This window comes from Chiloscyllium plagiosum, unplaced genomic scaffold (genome assembly GCF_037043375.1).
Source record: "Chiloscyllium plagiosum isolate Xiang-an unplaced genomic scaffold, Cpla_swu_hap1 HiC_scaffold_2, whole genome shotgun sequence".
Taxonomy (NCBI): domain Eukaryota; kingdom Metazoa; phylum Chordata; class Chondrichthyes; order Orectolobiformes; family Hemiscylliidae; genus Chiloscyllium; species Chiloscyllium plagiosum.
The window spans coordinates 151612103-151632029 of record NW_028270140.1 but is presented as its reverse complement, the minus strand read 5'-3'; the positions used below and the strand labels follow the sequence as shown (position 1 = coordinate 151632029).

Below are 19927 nucleotides of genomic sequence, written 5' to 3'. Positions count from 1 at the left end.
AATGAAGAGTGAAGCAGACTGAATGAATTAAATGTATCTTCAAACTTAAATCCGAAGCCAATAAATTGGCTGAAACAGGTTACAATCTGAAAAACAATAATTGTTCCTTTCTGGGTCAGAGAGATGGAGTGATCAACATCATTAGCAAGATATGATTAGATCACCTACAGTGTGGAAACAGGCCCTTTGGCCCAACAAGTCCACACCGACCCTCTGAAGAGTAACCTGCCCAGCCCCATTTCCCTCTGACTAATGTACCTAACACTACGGGCAATTTAGCATGGCCAATTCATCTGACCTGCACATCTTTGGACTGTGGGAGGGAACTGGAGCACCCGGAGGAAACCCACGCAGACACAGGGTTTATGTGCAAACTCCACACAGACTGTTGCCCGAGGCTGGAATCGAACCTGGGACCCTGGTGCTGTGAGGCAACAGTGCTAACCACTGAGCCAGCATGCCACCCATATGAATGTATATTTTTTTGATTTCTTAATGTGTACTGAGTGATCCAGAAAACCATTATTAAAAACATCCTCAACGCACCAGGGTGTCCAGCTCAAAATGTCCAGGGGAAATAGGATAAGCAATGAAAGCTGAACCACATTAAAGAAAAGACACCGATAGAGATACATAATATTTATGTAAACTACATTGACAGACCACAGGCATACGTCAATATCATATTACACCTAGATGGATCTTTTTACATCTCACTGAGGTAGCATTTTGGAAATCAAGCCTCACTATTCCCAAGGTCGTCACAAAAGTTGGGAGATTTTATAGAAGTTCACAAAATTCTCCACTTCAACTGAGTTTTCGACCCAGATTGCCAAGAAGCACAGACTACGTTTCTGGATTTACAAAGATTACTATTTTTCACAAATAAATAGATGCGAATTCCAGAGAAATAATGACAAACCATTGACACTTGTTAAAACTCTAAGATCCTCATGAACGAATTCCCCTTAAATGCGCACACATACACATACAGACAGGAATGAAACATTCATCTTTGATTTGAAGGAAAACACAGAAAGCAGTTTCAGTGGTCCCAGTTCACAGGATCTGCTGAGATGATGCTTGTGATCAGAATGCTACTTCCTTCTCTTTCTCCATCTTCCATGTGCAGATGTTGTCATTGGTTTACACGAGACACAGGGTGGCTTATAATTGGCCTGACTTATTTATCAAAGGTCAGAGCTTATTGCAACTGCTAAAAGAAAAGAAAATAAGCTCAGTGTCCTCAGAGTTAAAGTTTTATTGCAGGTAACAGAGCTGATGATGATCAGTTCCTGAACTGGTGATGGCTTGATGGCTTCTCCCAATATTGTTCACATCAACACAAGCTGTTCAGTTACCTGGGAAGCAATCACATCATTGCTGGCAGCACAAAGTTTTTGTCATTGATTACTAGTCATTAGTACAAAGGCCAATCAGATACTTGTTGCCAGCTGAATCTCCATTTGTACATGCCCTTGTCTCCAGCTCGTCTGCACCTTCTGCTACGTCTGACCCAGCAGCTGTGTAAACAGTACTTACAATGAGTGTCAGGATACTTGCTTTCAAAAACATACAGTATTCCTTAAACAATCCTTGGCTTTCAAACAATTCTAATCCATCTCCGTCTAGAAAGATAAAAAGACACAGACTTTATAAAATATAAAAACTTTTGAAGAATATTTATGTCAATTTTAGGAGCTGGTGAATCCCATGATGCTCCTTGAATTTGATCTGGGAAGCAGTGTAGCCTCAGTTACACAGGTTCATTACTTACAGTAAATACTCACTCCTAATGTGTGTTCATAACAGCTGCATAGGTTACATCCGCTAGAAAGATACAGAAATCAGAGCTGATTATAATTATAATTTCAGATTCAGGGTAATTACAGGAAAATGGCAAATTTACCCAAACATCAGTCCTTTCAGTGTCAGCGTAATTACAGGAAAGGGAAATATTTACTCCAACAGTTGAACATTTTCCCCCTAATTCTCATAAACACATTGGCAGAGACAAGCTTTCTGACTGACAGTCAAGTACCATCTAACGGGATTGGTGCAGAAAAGCAACACCCCAATGAAGACAGGCAGGTTGACCAACCAATGACAGCAGCATTGTGGTGTGGGAATGAAGCCTGGAGGTCATATGATCAAATCTCCATGAGCCAGCCACCTTGGGTTTGGACTCTAATAACAAGAAATAGAATTACCCAGTCCCAACTGGCACTGTCCCAAACTTGGGAGAATGGGCTACAGAGGCTAGAGAAGGTGGAAGTGGAAAGGGAAAGAGAGATTAGGATTTTGAAAGAAAAAACTGACTCACTGTCTTCTGATTCCGCAACTAAGAGACTCTTATCACCTTGAAGTGAAAGAGAACAGCCTGTTAGTGAGGAGGATGTATTTTAAATGTTTAGAAACATCACTATGTGGAAAAAAGTATGTAGCTGGTTACCTTTTCTGTTGCTGTCAAACACGATGCTGGCATAGGTACAGGAGTCAGGCTGAGCTGTAATACAAACAGTATCCACTCTGAAACTGACTTACTGCATTGGCTTTCTGACTCTAGAATCAAAGAATCTAACAGCAAAACAGAATCCTGCATTTACTTCACAGCTTTACCATTGGAACATGTCTGACGAGCTGTTTGAGAATCAGACATCAAACCCTATTCGGAGTTATTTGGACAGGTGGTGTTCCAACACGCATGTCTTAAGGAGCGACTTAAGAGGGGGAAAGAGCGTTGGAGAGGTTTGGACAGAGATTCTCACAGTCTTGGAGATTGAAAATTAGATCCCAGTGATGTTACTATTACAGTCCAGTGAAACCACCACCACAGATCTCTCTCTAATGACCAGTCTGCCATGTGGAACCTTGCTAACATCCATGTTGATGGACAATGTACAAGACCCAATCGATCATCCTTCATTACTCCTTTAAAAATTCAGTCAATTTTGTCACAGACAGCTGTCCTTGAACAAATCAATACTGAGGGAATGCTACTGCGTGGGCCTCACACTATGAAGCAGCTCATCAGGGGAGAATTCATGGTCACCTAAAACTGAACTGGGAGTTCCCATCTGGAGTTAATCTCTGACAGTGAGCAGGCACAAATCCTAGGAGTTGAACAGTTTCCAATGCTGCATCAAACACTCCTACTTCATTTGCCGAGAGGTGCAAGGGACGAGCAAAGGACTTCTGGTAAGGTGAGTATAAAACATTTTTCTTTGAACAGAGTGACGAGGAGAGAGAGAGGAGAGAAACGAGGGCTGCTGGGAATTTTTTAAGTGGGTGAGATCTAAACCCGAGACCCTAGGGCCCCCCTCCCACCCAAGTCTCCCTCCCACCCACCTCCTCTAACCTTACTAAGATTCTGTAAACTCGGAAAGTTTTCAAGTTTCTCTTTTATTTTCTTCTCTTCCTTTGTTTAGTCCTGTGTGGGCCTTCAGATTAGCGAGATATATATGCGAGAGCAGTTGCACCTGCAGAATGTGGCAGGTGAGAGACACTTCACATGTCTCTGCCGACGACATCTGCAGGAAGTGCACCCAACTCCAACTCCTTGAAAACCAAGTTAGGGAACTGGAGTTGGAGCTGGATGAACTACGGATTATCTGGGAGGCTGAGGGGGAAATTGAGAGGATGTACAGGGAGGTGGTCACTCCTCAGACACAGGGTAAGGACAGCTGGGTTACTGTCAGGGGCAGGAAAGGGAACCAACGATCAGAGCAGAGATCCCCTGTGGCCATTCCCCTCAGCAATAAGTATGCCGTTTTGGATACTGCTGGCGGGGATGGCCTTTCAGGGAAAAGCCATAATTGTCAGGTCTCTGGCACTGAGCCTGGCACTGTAGCCCAGAAGGGAAGGGGGAGAATAGAAAAGCACTAGTGGTAGGGGACTCAATAGTTAGATGGATTGACAGGAGATTTTATGGTCAGGAACGGGTCTCCTGGAAGGTATGTTGCCTCCCCGGTGCCAGGCTCCAGGATGTCGCCAATCGGGTCTGCAAGATTCTGAAGGGGGAGGGTGAGCAGCCAGAAATCGTGGTACATATTGGCACCAATGATATAGCCAGGAAACAAATTGAGGATCTGAAAAGTGACATACAGAGAGTTAGGTTGGAAGCTGAAGAGCAGGACGAGTAGAGTAGTGATCTCAGGTTGGCTACCGGTGCCACGAGAAAGTGAGATGAGGAACAGTCAGCGAATGCAGCTTAACATGTGGCTGTGAGGCTGGTGCAGGAGGGAGGGCTTCAGATACCTAGACCATTAGCATACCTTCTGGGGAGGGTGGAACCTGTACATGAAGGAGGGGTTGCACCTGAACTGGAACGGCATAAATGTCCTGGGTGGGAGATTTGCTCGTGTGTTTCGGGAGGGTTTAAACTAGTTTGGCAGGGTGGACGGAATCAGAGCTACATATCTGAGAGGGGGGACAGTTGCAGATGGGGCAGTGACAGGGTGTAGTGAATCTATCGGGAAGATTTCTCACGCGATGAAACAAAGGGATCGGTTAAAGTGTGTCTGCTTTAATGCAACAAGTATCAGAAATAAGAGTGACGAACTTAGAGCATGGATCAGTACTTGGGGATACGATGTTGTGGCCATAACGGAGACGTGGGTTTCACAGGGGCAGGAATGGTTGCTTGATGTTTCAGGGTTTAGAATGTTTAAAAAGAACAGGAGGGTGGAAAAAGAGGACGGGGTGTAGCTTTGCTAATCAGAGAGTGCATCACAGCTACAGAAACAAAAGTCGTTGAGAAAAGTTTGTCTACTGAGTCAGTATAGGTGGAAGTTAGGAACAGCAAGGGAACAGCCACCACATTGGGAGTTTTTAAAGAACCCCTAATAGCAGTAAAGAGATTGAAGAACTCATAGGCGGGCAGATTCTGGAAAAATGTAGATGTAGCAGGGCTGTTGTTATGTGATTTCAACTTTCCCAATATCAACTGGAACCTCCTGAGTGCAGATGGTTTGGATGGAGCCGTTTTTGTCAGGTGTGTTCAGGAGGGTTTCCTTACTCAGTATGTTGACAGACCGATGAGGGGAGAGGCCATTTTGGATTTGGTACCCGACAATGAGCCAGGACAGGTGTCAGATCTTGTGGTGGGAGAACACTTTGGTGAAAGTGATCACAACTGCCTCACATTTAGCATAGCCTTGGAGAGGGAAAAGAGCAGTTACCGAGGAAATATATTTAATTGGGGAAAAGGAAATTATGACACTATCGGACAGGAGTTGGGAAGTACAGGCTGGGAGCAATTGTTCCACAGAAAGGGCACAGCAGACATGTGGAGACTGTTTAAGGAGCAGTTGTTGCAAGTTGATGCTGAATTTGTTCCTCTGAGACAGATAAGAAGGGGTAACATTAAGGAGCCTTGGATGATGAGATCAGAGGAGCTTCTCGACAAAAGGAAGAAGGCAGCTTACATAAGGTGGAAGAAGCAAGGATCTAGCACAGCTTTAAAGGATTACAGGCTTACTGGAAAGGAGCTCAGAAATGGACTGAGGAGAGCGAGGAGGAACACGAGAAAGGATTGGCAGGAAGGATTAGGGGGAACCCAAAGGCATTTTACTCATACATGAGGAATAAGAGAATGATCAGGAAGAAGGTCGGGCCAATTAGGGATATCTGAGGGAACTTGTGTGTGGAGTCTGAGCAGATAGAGGAAGCCCTAAATGAGGTTTTTCCTTCGGTTTTCACTAAGGAAAGGGACCTTGTTGTGACTGAGAACTTTGAGGAGCTTGGATATAGGTTTGAACAGATCGAGATTGAGGAAGTTGATGTACTGGAAGGTTTGGCAAATGTTAAGATTGATAAGTCCCCAGGGCCAGACCAGATTTATCCTAGGCTGCTCCGGGAAGTGAGAAAGGAGGTTGCTAAGCCACTGGCGAGGATATTTGCCTCCTCACTCTCCACGGGAGTCGTACTGGAGGATTGGAAGGAGGCGAATATTGTTCCTCTTTTCAAGAAGGGGTAAAGGGAAACCCCTGGCAATTACAGACCAATCAGTCTTACGTCTGTGGTCAGCAAAGTTTTGGAAAGAATTCTGAAGGATAGGATTTATGACTATTTGGCAAAGCATAGCATGATTAAAGGCAGTCAGTATGGCTTTGTGAGGAGCAGGTCATGCCTCACAAATCTTATTGAGTTCTTTGAGGAGGTGTCAAGACAGGCCGACAATGGTCAAGCAGTGGGTGTGGTGTATATGGACTTCAGCAAAGCATTTGATAAAGTTCCCCATGGTAGGCTCATTCATAAAGTCAGGAAGTATGGGATACAGGGAGATTTGGCTATCTGGATTCAGAATTGGTTGGCTGACAGAAGACAGAGAGTGGTTGTAGATGGAAAGTATTCTGCCTGGGAGACAATGATGAGTGGGGTCCCGCAGGGCTCTGCTCTTTGTAGTTTTTATAAATGACTTGGATGAGGAGGTTGAGGGGTGGGTTAGGAAATTTGCAGATGACATAAAGGATGGACGTGCCATCGACAGTATTGTGGGCTATTGCAGACTGCAGTGTGACATAGACAGGATGCAAAGCTGGGCTGAGAAATGGCAGATGGAGTTCAACATGGATAAATGCGAAGTGATGCATTTTGGAAGGTCAAACCTCGAATGCTGAATATAGGATTAAAGACAGGAGTCTTGGCAGTGTGGAGGAACAGAGGGATCTGGGTGTGCAAGTATGTAGATCCCTCAAAGTTGCCACCCAAGTGGATAGGGTTGTTAAGAAAGCATATGGTGTTTTGGCTTTCATTAACAGGGGATTGAGTTTAAGAGCTGCGAGGTTTTGCTGCAGCTCTACAAGTCCCTGGTGAGGCCACATTTGGAATATTGTGTCCAATTCTGGTCACCCAACTATAGGAAAGATACAGAGGGTTTGGAGAAGGTGCAAAGAAGGTTTACCAGGATACTGCCTGGACTGGAAAGCTTGCCTTATGAAGAAAGGTTGAATAAGCTCAGACTTTTCTCTCTGGAGAGAAGGAGGAAGAGAGGAGACCTGATCAAGGTGTACAAAATTATGAGAGGATTAGGGCAGGATTGACTGGTATGAGGGGTCATAGTTTTAAGATATTAGGAGAAAAGTATAGAGGGGACATCAACGGTAGGTTCTTTACGCAGAGAGTTGTGAAGGTATGGAATGCGTTGCCAGCTGTGGTGGTGGAAGCAGAGTCATTGGGGACATGTAAGCGACTGCTGGACATGCACATGGATAGCAGTGAGTTGAGGGTTAAGTTATTTTATTTTACATTAGGATTAACCCTCAACCCAACATTGAGGGACAAAGGGCCTGTTCTGTGCTGTACTTTTCTATGTTCTGTGTAATCAGGAAATCAGAACCACAGTGAAATCAGCTCTTAGAGATGTGGGGAAGTGGGAGTGATCTCAAATGATACACTTGCTCAATATAAAAGTAGTCATTGATTCAGGGTCTTCTGAAGCACTGATTGTGAATCTCTTGTTACCGTTAACAAAGACAAAATGTTCTATTAGTTTAATGATAGAATCTGAATATCAATTAGACAACAGCTCAAAACCTTTAAGGTGCAGCCATTTACCTGTTCTGTTGCTGTCAATCTCGGCATAGAGGATGGAACTGTCCTGATCTGTAACACAAACAGGAATGATAAGGGGACATTTATTGGTTGGTGTGTTGTTAGGTATCAGCAACAGCTCAGTGGACACCACATACCCCTCGGAGTTAGAAGGCTGTGGGTTCAATTCCCCATTCCAGTGGCTACAACGTAAGAACAATGCTGAGACTTCGGAGTAGTTCGAGTGGAGTGCTGCAATGTGTAAAGTGTTATCTTGTGGCTGAGATGTTAACGGTTGCACTGACCTGCTCTCTCAGGTGGGTGTGAACAATTCCACATGCATTACTTCAATGAAGAACAGAGGAGCTCTCTACTGTGTCCTTGTCACTCATCCCTCAACCCAGATCATTGTGTCCTCACCATCACTCAGCCCTCAGTCTGCATCATGAAAATACACAGGCTAACTGATTGAACACAGTGCTGTTTGTGGGACATTACAGTGCACAAATTGGTTGTTGCATTTCTACATTATAAGGAAAGAAATAACTTGCATCTAAATAATGAATAATCATAGAATCCCTGCAGTGTGGAAGCAGGTCATTTTGCCCATTGAGTCTCATTGACCCTCCAAAGAGCATCCCACCTAAATCCACTCACTACCCTTTCTCTGTAACCCTGCATTTCCTTTGTCTAACCCACCTAGCCTGCACACTACAACACAATTTCCCATGGCCAATCCACCCAACCATCATATCTTTAGACTGTGGGAAGAAACCAGAGCACCTAAAGGAAACCCACACAGACACAGGGTGGGTCTTGCTACACTATTGAATGAGATCATGGCGAGTCTAGTGGTGGTCTCAGCTCCACCTTCCTGAGTCCCATAGCCATTAATTCTTTTTTCTATCAAAGGTCTATCTGATTGTACCTTGAATGGATTCGATGGCTTACTCTCCATTGCTTTTTTGGAATCACAGACTTGTTACACTGCAGAAGGAAGCCATTTGATCCATTTGATCTATCATACCTACATCAGCCCTTCAAACGAGCATCATTACTCAGTGCCAATCTCCTGCCTTTTTGCCATATCCTTGTACACCACTTCTATCCAAATAATCATCCAATGGCCTCTTGAATGCTTTAATTGAACCTGCCTGCATGACATTTACAGATAGGGCATTCCCACCTCGACCAACTCACTGGGTAAACATCCTGTGTTCATTTGTACATGACTTTAAATCTATGCCCTCTCAAACCTCTTCCTTTTCCAAGAGACAACAGATTCTCCCTATCTATCAGTCCAGCTGTTTATGAATTTGGAAACCACTATCTGACCAAGAGAATTCCACGGATAGATGGCAAAGACTTTTGTCTCTGAAACAGAATACCTTTTTCCAAGGTGCCATCTTATTCTGAAACTGTGTCCCCTATTTCTAGGATCCCCCTCAAGGGGAAACATCACCTCACCCTCTGCTCAATCAAATTCCCTCAGGATCTGATATGTTTCAATAGAATTGTCTCTTATCCTTTGAAATTCCAATCGTACTGGCCCTATCTGCCCAACATTGCCTAATTTTCTTTCATTTGTAGGTGTTGCTGACTGGGTCAACAGTTATTACCCATCCCTGGTTACCCTTGAGAAGGTGGGGGCAAACTGCCTTCTTCAATCACTGCAACCCACCTGCTGTAGGTTGACCCACAATGCCACTAGGGAGGGAATTGGGAGGATTTTGACCCAGTTACAGTGAAGGAACTGTGATGTATTTCCAAGTCAGGATGGTGAATGGCTTGAAGGGGAACGCAAATGTGCTACCACTTTCCTTCTCGATGGAAGTTGTTATAAGTTTGGAAGGTTCTGTCAGAGGAACTTTGATGAATTCCTGCAGTGCATCTTGTAGTTAGTGCACACTGCTGCTACTGAGTGTCAGTGGTGGAGGGAAGGGATGTTTGTGGACATAGTGCCAATCAAGCGGGCTGCTTTGTCCTGCATGGTGTTGAGGTTCCAGAGTGTTGTTAGAGCTGCACCCATCCAGGCAAATGGGAAGTATTCCATCACACACTTGATACGTGCCTTATTGATGATGGACATGCTCTGGAGAGTCAGGAGGTACGATTGTCAGAACAGTATTCCTAGCCTTGAACATGCTCATGGGTCCACTATGTTTATGTGCAAGTACGGTCAAATATCTGGTCAAGGGTAACCTTAATGACACCAGGATATTGATACTGAGGCTTTCAGTGATGGTAATACTATTGAAACAATGAGGGCATTACCCATTAGGGTAATACCTTATCCTAAATGAGTTGAATCAATGTTTTTCTGAACTGCGTTTAATGTGTTTGCACCTTTTTTCAAAGAAGGAGACTATAATATACGATGTGGTCTGGTCTTTCACAGCTAAATGAGACGAGAATGTAGAGATATGGTCTCAGCAAGACTGAAGAAAACGATAATGTACAGATGTGGTCTCACCACAGCCTCTTATTACAGCTGAAGGAGACTATAATGTACAGATGTGGTCTCACCACAGCCTCTTATTACAGCTGAAGGAGACTATAATGTACAGATGTGGTCTCACCACAGCCTCTTATTACAGCTGAAGGAGACTATAATGTACAGATGTGGTCTCACCAAGACCTTTCACAGCTGAAGGAGACTGTAATGTACAGATGTGGTCTCACCACAGCCTCTTATTACAGCTGAAGGAGACTATAATGTACAGATGTGGTCTCACCACAGCCTCTTATTACAGCTGAAGGAGACTATAATGTACAGATGTGGTCTCACCACAGCCTCTTATTACAGCTGAAGAAGACTATAATGTACAGATGTGGTCTCACCACAGCCTTTTATTACAGCTGAAAGAGACTATAATGTACAGATGTGGTCTCACCACAGCCTCTTATTACAGCTGAAGGAGACTATAATGTACAGATGTGGTCTCACCAAGGCCTTTCACAGCTGAAGGAGACTATAATGTACAGATGTGGTCTCACCACAGCCTCTTATTACAGCTGAAGGAGACTATAATGTACATTTGGGGTCTCACCACAGCCTCTTATTACAGCTGAAGGAGACTATAATGTACAGATGTGGTCTCACCACAGCCTCTTATTACAGCTGAAGAAGACTATAATGTACAGATGTGGTCTCACCAAGGCCTTTCACAGCTGAAGGAGACTATAATGTACATTTGGGGTCTCACCACAGCCTCTTATTACAGCTGAAGGAGACTATAGTGTACAGATGTGGTCTCACCACAGCCTCTTATTACAGCTGAAGAAGACTATAATGTACAGATGTGGTCTCACCACAGCCTCTTATTACAGCTGAAGAAGACTATAATGTACAGATGTGGTCTCACCAAGGCCTTTCACAGCTGAAGGAAACTAGAATGTACATTTGGGGTCTCACCACAGCCTCTTATTACAGCTGAAGGAGACTATAATGTACAGATGTGGTCTCACCAGGACCTTTTACAGCTGAAGGAGACTATAAGGTACAGATGTGGTCTCACCAAGACCTTTTACAGCTGAAGGAGACTATAATGTACAGATGTGGTCTCACCACAGCGTCTTATTACAGCTGAAGGAGACTATAATGTACAGATGTGGTCTCACCAAGACCTTTCACAGCTGAAGGAAGTCCTTCTTTTTTTAGTATTCTATTGCCCTTGCAATAAACACTAACCATGTGATTCATGTACCTAGATTCCTCCGAACCTCATATTTCTGCAATTTGTCTCCATTTCAAAAGTACACCGCTTTTTCATTCTTGTGGGCAACATCACATTCTCTCACAATGTACTATAGTCTGCCAAATTTTTACCCAGTCAAGAGTGTGGCGCTGGAAAAGCACAGCAGGTCAGGCAGCATCCGAGGAGCAGGAGAATCGATGATCAGGATGAATCAGGATGGGTGTCTTATGCCTGAAAAAAAAACATTGATTCTCCTATTCCTCGGATGCTGCCTCATCTACTGTGCTTTTCCTGTACCGCACTCTCAACTCTGATCTCCAGCATCTGCAGTCCTCACTTTTTCCAAATTTTTACCCATTCACTTAAACTCCTGATACAGTTTGCAGATGCTCTAACTCCTCTCAACAACTTGTATTCTTCCATACATTGATGTCATTGGAAAAAATGTAGTGAGCATTCCATGCATCCGGCCCCCGCACTCATTATCACTGACAGAGATTGTAAAACATTGAGGACCAGGCACTAATCTCTCATTACAGATTGCCAATCCAAAAGCGATCTATATTCACTGCTTTTTGTTTGCTATTCAAACCTTTATTCATGCCACCATGTTATCCCTGCCCATGTGCTCTTATCTCAATCTTTGATTGGATCTCAATCTTTGAGTGGCACCACATTTGAACATTTAGGTACATCCTATCTACTGGTTTCTCTTCATCCACATTGATTGATACTTCCTCAAAAACATTAATAAATTAGTTAAACACTGTTTGCAATCTTATTGACTGTGCTGACCTGATGTTGAGATCCCCGACTATCACAGAGGTACAGAATCACAAATTCGTTATGTGGCAAAAGTAAACCATTCAACTATTTTGTTTGTTGGCTGTTCGAATATTTTGACTTAGTGCCTAATTGCATTTTCCCTATAATTCTTTTTCCGCCTAGTCATCCTCAATGCCTCAATTGAACCTGCCTCCACCACACTTCCAGGCAATGCATTCTACACCCTAACTACCTGTTGAGTGAAAACATATTTTTCTCATCTCACATTGCCTTCCTTTACAAAGCATTTAAAACTGTACCCTTGGTTCCCAACGTTTCGGTCTATTGAGTTGTGATTTTATTTTTGCATCCCACCATTCTTTAAAACAGGTTTTAAGTTTGCTATTTCCCAATCTATTGGACTCTTTCAGAAGAAATTTTAGGAAATTCTAACTAACACATCTACTATCTCAGCAGACATTTCCTTTAACACCCAGGGTTCAGATGATCTGGAATTGTCTGTCATAAGGGTTCATAGTTTGCCCAACACCTTCTCTTGCTCTGGTGGTGGTGATTTATTTTTTTAAGTTCTTTCCTCTCTGCTATCCTGGACTATTTGTCAGGACAATAACAGAGAGAGCTGGATGAGCTCATTTTTATGGAACTCCGCTGCTTTCATTCTGTTGCTTTCAATGTTGTGAAACAGTGTATCTGGATTATCACCTGGGTAATGAAAGTGACAGTCTGCCCCTGAATATCTATTCAAGAGTGGCACCGCGGCTCAGTGGTTGGCACTATTGTCTCACAGCGCCAGGGACCTGGGTTTAATTCCAGCCTCAAGAGACACTGTGTGGAGTTTGCACATTCTCCCCAGGTCAGCATGGGTTTCCTCCGACAATCAAAAGATGTGCAGGTTAGGTGGATTGACCTGCTAAATTGTCCATAGTGTTCAAGGGATGTGCAGGTTAGGTGGGTTGCCCATGGGAAATGCAGTGTTACAGGAAGAGGGTGGAATGCTCTTCAAAGGGCAGTGTGGACTAGATGGACCAAATGGCCATCTTCCATACTGCAGAGATTCCATGGATTTGCACTGTGTCAATGTTTCACACTACCTATGTTACATTGTCAGAAATGGACATTGATCAGTCAGTTAGAGTACAGTCAGTACCTGGAATAGTTGTTTGTTGGACCTGATCAGTCGCAGGAATGCTGGATGGTCCTGGATCATTCCTGAAAAACACACAAGGAACATGAATATTCCAAGGAAACTCTCCCAGGTCACAGAAAGGAGCATTCAGTTTGTACATCAATCTCCAGGAATAGATTCCAAACACAGTTAATCCATTGAACCTTGCTAAAGATCACAGGTACTCAGATGTAGACACAATCAGAAAAGTCATCCTTGAATAAATTGTCATGAGAAACAGTTTTGCCTTGGCATCAGAATATGGCTGGTACCCAGGGAACCCAAGGTGTAGTCAGCAGCTGTAACACAGGGAGGGGCGTGCAGACACTGTCAGGAATCACAGTGACAGATCATTCCAGGCAGCTCTGGCTCAGCTTGGAGCAACTAGTCACAGGGCGGGGAGGGAGGGTGTTGGAGATGACGGGAAAGTTCCTGCAGGGGCTTCTCATCTGACATTACACATCTGGGAAAGCTCGGAAAGTGGAGCATTCGACACTCACTGGAGGTGTTTACATTTGATCTTCCCCTCCATTAAGCATTCATTGCAACTCGAAGAGTCCACAGGAATAAAAATAAGCAACAACTTCTGTCTTACCCGAGGGTGAATTGCAGGTTATTTTGGAAAGGGAAATCTCAAATGAACCTGAAGCTCAAAATTTACAAGCATTAGACAAATGATTATCGAAACAGAAAAACTAGGAGCAGGAGTAGGCCATTTGGACTTTTGTGCCTGCCATATTATCCAATATGATCTTGGCTGATCCCCTATCCCAATGCCAAATGCCCTCTTTTTTCCTCATATCCGTAGATGCCTTTAAAATCTAAAAATGCATTTTTTAAAACATATTCAGTAACTTGGTCTCCATAGCCTTCTCCAGTACAAAATTTCACAGATTCATTACCCATTCAAGAATGGAAACTTTCCTTCATCTCAGTCCGAAATGGTCTACCTCAAATTCTGAAACTCTGGCCCCAGTCTAGATTCCCAGCCTGGGGAAACATCACCCCTGCATTTAGTCTGTGCAGCCCTGTTAGAATTTTATATGTTTCAATCAGATCCCCCCTCATTCTTCTAAACCTTAGTGAATATCGGCCTAGTTGAACCAATCTCTCCATGATAGACAGTCCTGCCATCCCCTGTATCAGCTCAGAACTCTGCATTCCCTCTATGACTATCATATCCTTCTTAACCAAGAGAGGACAAAACTGCACATAGAGCCATAGAGCCGTACAGCCCAGAAACAGACCCTTCATTCCAACCAATCCATGCCGAACATAATCCCAAAATAGTCTAGTCCCACCTGCCTGTTTCTGGCTCATATCCTCCCAAAATCTTTCCTATTCATGTATCTATCCAAATGTCTTTTAAATGTTGTAATTGTACCTATATCCACTACTTCCTCAGGAATTTTATTCCACATGCGACCCATTCTCTGTGTAAACAATTTGCCTTTTATGTCATTTTTAAATCTCTTTCCTCTCACCCTAAAAAATGTGTCCCTTTGTTTGAAATCCGTCCTTCGAGGGTAAAGACAACTGCCACATAATATGTCAGGTGCAGTCTCTCCAAAGCCCTGCACAACTGCAGTAAGCCATCCCTGCTTCTGAACTCAAATCATCTTGCAATGAAGATCATATCTCAATTGCTACATTGTCTGTCTACTTTCGGGCTTATGTCCGAAACGTCGATTCTCCTGCTCCTTGGATGCTGCCTGACCTGCTGCGCTTTTCCAGCAACACATCTTTCAGCTCTGTCTACCTTCAGTGACTGGTGTACAAGGACTCCCTTCGTACATCAATGTTTCCAATATATTACCACTTGAATTATACTCTACATTTCTATTTTCACAAAGTATATAATTTCACTTGTAGCCATGTTGTACTAGAACATCAACCTGTCATTTACCTCTTAGATTAGATTACTTACAGTGTGGAAACAGGCCCTTCGGCCCAACAGGTCCACACCGCCCCGCCAAAACGCAACCCACCCATACCCCTACATTTACCCCTTACCTAACACTACGGGCAATTTAGCATGGCCAATTCACCTGACCTGCACATCTTTGGACTGTGGGAGGAAACCAGAGCACCCGGAGGAAACCCACGCAGACACGGGGAGAACGTGCAAACTCCACACAGTCAGTCGCCTGAGGCGGGAATTGAACCCGGGTCTCTGGCGCTGTGAGGCAGCAGTGCTAACCACTGTGCCACCGTGCCGCCCACTTGGTTTGTTCAGATCCCTTTCCCACTCTGAGTGTTTGAGCAGATCACATTTCCACTCTTTTTCGTTTGAGCAGCTTCTTAAAAGGACAAACCACATTAATCAATTCATCACCATGGGGCTTCATTCTGTCTGTGAACAAGAGGTGTTCAATTCAACTCTGAACCACAGCATTTCTACCACCATGTTTATATCAATTGCCAATTAGCCCTACCTTTTCAACGATGTGGTCTGCTCTATTTTCTGTGTGTACCCTAAGGAGATAAAAATGATTAGTAAATATTTAGTTCAACCATGAACAAATAAGCTGCACAGTGGAAAGGTATTTTCAACAATATGTAATCATTGTACATTTAACGTATGAATGGGTCTAGAATTTTATGACAGCTAGATTCTCTTAATCAAGAGTGACCTATGTATGTCAATCTGATATCAATTATTAGACAAGCCAGATTCCCAATAGCAGGAAATTGACCCTAAACACCTAACGCCAGACCAGTTGGTCTAATGTCAGTTCACTCTATATTTATTCTTTTCTATTTTCTGCACACCCTCCTCGAACTTTGATTTAAAAAGGCTTGTTCATTTCGAAAGAATCCTGTCACGCAGAAAGGGCTCATTCAGCATATTGTGTCAGTGTCAGCTCTTTGAAAGATCGAACCAATTAATTCTATCCCCTCAGCCATTCTCCATGATCCTCTAAAAGTGTAATGCTTTCATAGTTACTATTGAATCAATATCTCTTTCAGGCAGTGCATTCTAAATCACAGCTTATAGAACCCTTTCTTTCGTTCATGGATGTGGACAAGGCCAGCATTTATTGCACTTTAACTGAGTGGTTTTCCAAGGCATTTCAGAGGCCAATCAAACATTGCATTTGAATTCACATGTAGGCCAGATTGGGTAAGCACAGCAAGTTTCCTTTCCTAAAGGACATTAGTGAGCCATTTTGGTATTAATGACAATTCTCATATACTCAGCATTAGACCTATTTTCAATTCAAATTCAAATTCGATCACCAGCCGTAGTGAGACTCTCTAGATTACTAATTCAGTGCCAATACCAGTCTACCACTGTGTCCGCAAGAGGCAGTAAAGAATAGATGGAAAGAGTACATCAAATACATCTGTATAATAGAGATAGCAAATAAACAAACTAGAATCAGACAAAACACAAATATTTTCCAGATAATTTCAGACCTGATTTCTGCAGTGGGAGAAAGTGAGGACTGCAGATGCTAGAGATCAGAGTCGAAGAGTGTGGTGCTGGAAAAGCACAGCCCATCAGGCAGCATCTGAGGAGCAGGAGAGTCGATGTTTCGGGCATAAGCCCTTCATCAGGAATGAGGCTCATTCCTGATGAAGGGCTTATGCCTGAAACGTCAACTCTCCTGCTCCTCAGATGCTGCCTGATGGGCTGTGCTTTTCCAGCACCACATTCTTCGACTCTAATTTCTGCAGTGTGAAATTTTAAGAACTGTAAAAGAACAGAAATCAAGAAAAGCAGAAAGGTGCAAAGGAATCCCTGCAGAAATGATTAATAGTGGTGCAGTGAAAATGTCCCTGCACTAGTACAGTAACTCAGAAGCTTCAGGTAATTCAGCAGACGAGGTTTTGTATCGTACCATGGCAGATGGTGAAAATTTAATTCAATGAAATCTGAAATTAAAAACTAGTCTAATAGTGACCATATAAGGACCGTTGGGTCTTGTAAAAAGCCATCTAGTTCACTGATGTCATTTATGGAAGGAAAACTGATGATTTTACTTGGTAAGGCCTACATTTGATACCCTCCAGTCTGAGGGCAATGTGATTAACTCTGAGCTGCAATCCGAAATGACTAAGCAAACCACTGGAATTAAAACATTAACTCTGCTTTCTGCCCACAGATGCAAGCAGACCAGCTGGGTTTCTCCAAAACCTGCTTTTTTTTTAACAAGCCACTCATATTGAGGGTAATTAGGGATTGGAAAAAAATGCTAGCCCAACCAGTGACATCCACATGCCATGAATGTACAAAGCAAAAATGATTAACTCAATTGGGTGGAAAGGAAAACAGCTGGAAGTGTTTTTGAGCACAGCGTATTACCAGTTGAGAAACAGTGACGGCTGCAACTTTGATTACTCAAACAACTAAGTGAATGAAAAAGACCTTGGCAGGATGATTGGAAGCTAAAGAAAGTAATTACATCAGCTGTGATCAATTCAGTTTTAGGAATGATTGTGGAACGAGAGAAGTTATGATGGTGATGAGACTTCAAAGTTTGTGAGAAGATTTGTAGCTCGGGTGCTCGTTGCTGTGGTTCTGTTCGCCGAGCTGGAAGTTTTTGTTGCAAACATTCCGTCCCCTGTCTAGGTGACATCCTCAGTGCTTGGGAGCCTCCTGTGAAGCGCTTCTGTGGTGTTTCGTCCGGCATTTATAGTGGCCTGTCCTTGCCGCTTCCGGTTGTCAGTTTCAGCTGTCCGCTGTAGTGGCCGTTATATTGGGTCCAGGTCTATGTGCTTGTTGATGGAGTTGACTCATCCACAAACTCCATCAACAAACACATAGACCTGGACCCAATATACCGGCCACTACAGCGGACAGCTGAAACTGACAACCGGAAGCGGCAAGGACAGGCCACTATAAATGCCGGAGGAAACACCACAGAAGCGCTTCACAGGAGGCTCCCAAGCACTGAGGATGTCACCTAGACAGGGGACGGAATGTTTGCAACAAAAACTTCCAGCTCGGCGAACAGAACCACAGCGGTAATGAGACTGTTCAGCAGACATGGACAGCTGCTTTGTGGACTGAAAAGGTTTTCGACTGGTGAACTGACAGAAGTTAAAAATCACACAACACCAGGTTATAGTCCAACAGGTTTAATTAGAAGCACTAGCTTTCGGAGCGCTGCTCCTTCATCAGGTGATTGTGGAGGAAACAGTTGTAAGACACAATTTACAGTAAAAGATTACAGTGTGATGTAACCGAAATTATACATTGAAAAATACCTTGATTGTTTGTTAAGTCTCTTATCTGTTAGAATGACCATGTTAGTTTCATTTCTTTCATATGTAAATCGCAAAACTTTTTTGAAGTTACATTCTCAGGTGAACGTTAACAATTGGTGTCAGCCCAGATAATGTGTTGAAGGTGTTAGCCCCCTGTGTTCTGTTGTCTGTGCCATAATGTTTAGACCGATTCTAATCTAAAAAGTGAACTAACAGAACTTACATGGATTCATGCAGTTTTTGAGCAAAGTACAATGTAACTCTGCAAGTACAAATTCACCTCACAAACGTACATGTGTATGTGTGCAAAGTGTGACAAGGATGACAGAAATGATTCATAACAATGTTTCCAGAATGAGGAACTTTGGTTATGAAGGTAGATTGGAGAATTTGCTACCGTTTTCCTTATAGAAAAGGAGAAGAACTTCGATGTATTAAAATCACATCTAAGAAACTTTCCACTCATGAAAGAATGGTGAACAAGAGGGCACAGGTTTAAACCAGATGATCAAAGATGCACAAGTGACGTGAAATAAAACACACTGGAATGCAAGGCCTGAGATGTGGTGGAGGCAAGTTCAACTGAAATATTTAAAACAGTAGCAACTATTACCCAAATCGAAAGAATATGGGGTGTGACAGGGAGCAGGCAGGAGTGTGACTCTAAGCAAGCTGCACATTTAGAGAACCAGTGTGGACACAATGGGCTGAATGACCACCCTCTGCCCTGTAAGGATTCTGTGATTCTTCAAATTTTCAGAATTTAGGGTCTAGACAACAGAAAGCACAGCCACCAATGATTGGGGAAAGAAAATGGATGTATAAGAAGCTTGAGTTGAACAAAGGAGGTAGAAAGTGAGGGCTGCAGATGCTGGAGATCAGAGCTGAAAAATGTGTTGCTGGAAAAGCACAGCAGGTCAAGCAGCATCCAAGGAGCAGGAGAATCGACGTTTTGGGCATGAGCCCTTCTTCAGGAGTTGAATAAAGACAGCTTTGGAGGGTTGAAGAGCACAAAAGTGTTACCGGTATAGGGATGGAGAAGCCATGAAGATAAGATAAGGCTCATCAGCACTGACATAATTTAACTCATGGGTCCGAGCCTCTAATATGTCAGTGTGGACTTGTTGGGCCGAAGGGTCTGTTTCCACACTGTAGGGATTCTAAAAATTCAATTCATGTTCCTGCAGTCGTCACTTTCTCCCATCCTGCATATTCAGTTTGATCAGGGCAAAGGTAGGTCATGGGGATAGCCCCAAATATAAATCAGTGCCTGAGCATTGCACCCACTGCCCAGACCTGAAGAGGAGCCTATATTACATTGTAGGAGCAAATTACTACAGATGCCGGAATCTACTGCAAACAATAATGCTGGAGATCACAATGGGTCTGACAACATCCATGGAGAGACAGTAAGCTACCGTTTCAAGTCTAGATGACTCTTCATCAGAGCTGGTGAAGTGTGGAGGGGGCAGCATTTATGCTATAGTTGGGGGGGGGGCTGTGGGGTTTGTAATTCTGGAGGAGAAAGGAT

General features: G+C 43.4%; 1 protein-coding gene across 1 annotated transcript in view; it reads right to left on the bottom strand.

Annotated features, from left to right (window-relative positions):
* Positions 1–626: 626 nt before the first annotated feature.
* The window catches only part of LOC122557088 (uncharacterized), a 75396-nt gene continuing 56095 nt past the window's right edge, over positions 627–19927 (bottom strand). The window contains exons 7-13 of the mRNA XM_087994094.1: positions 15618–15657; positions 13165–13226; positions 7558–7605; positions 2453–2506; positions 2324–2359; positions 1791–1830; positions 627–1523 (exon numbers count right to left, since the gene is read on the bottom strand). Coding sequence (XP_087850220.1) covers positions 1793–1830; positions 2324–2359; positions 2453–2506; positions 7558–7605; positions 13165–13226; positions 15618–15657 — 278 coding nt within the window. The 3' untranslated portion in view covers positions 627–1523; positions 1791–1792. The remainder of the gene's footprint in view (positions 1524–1790; positions 1831–2323; positions 2360–2452; positions 2507–7557; positions 7606–13164; positions 13227–15617; positions 15658–19927) is intronic.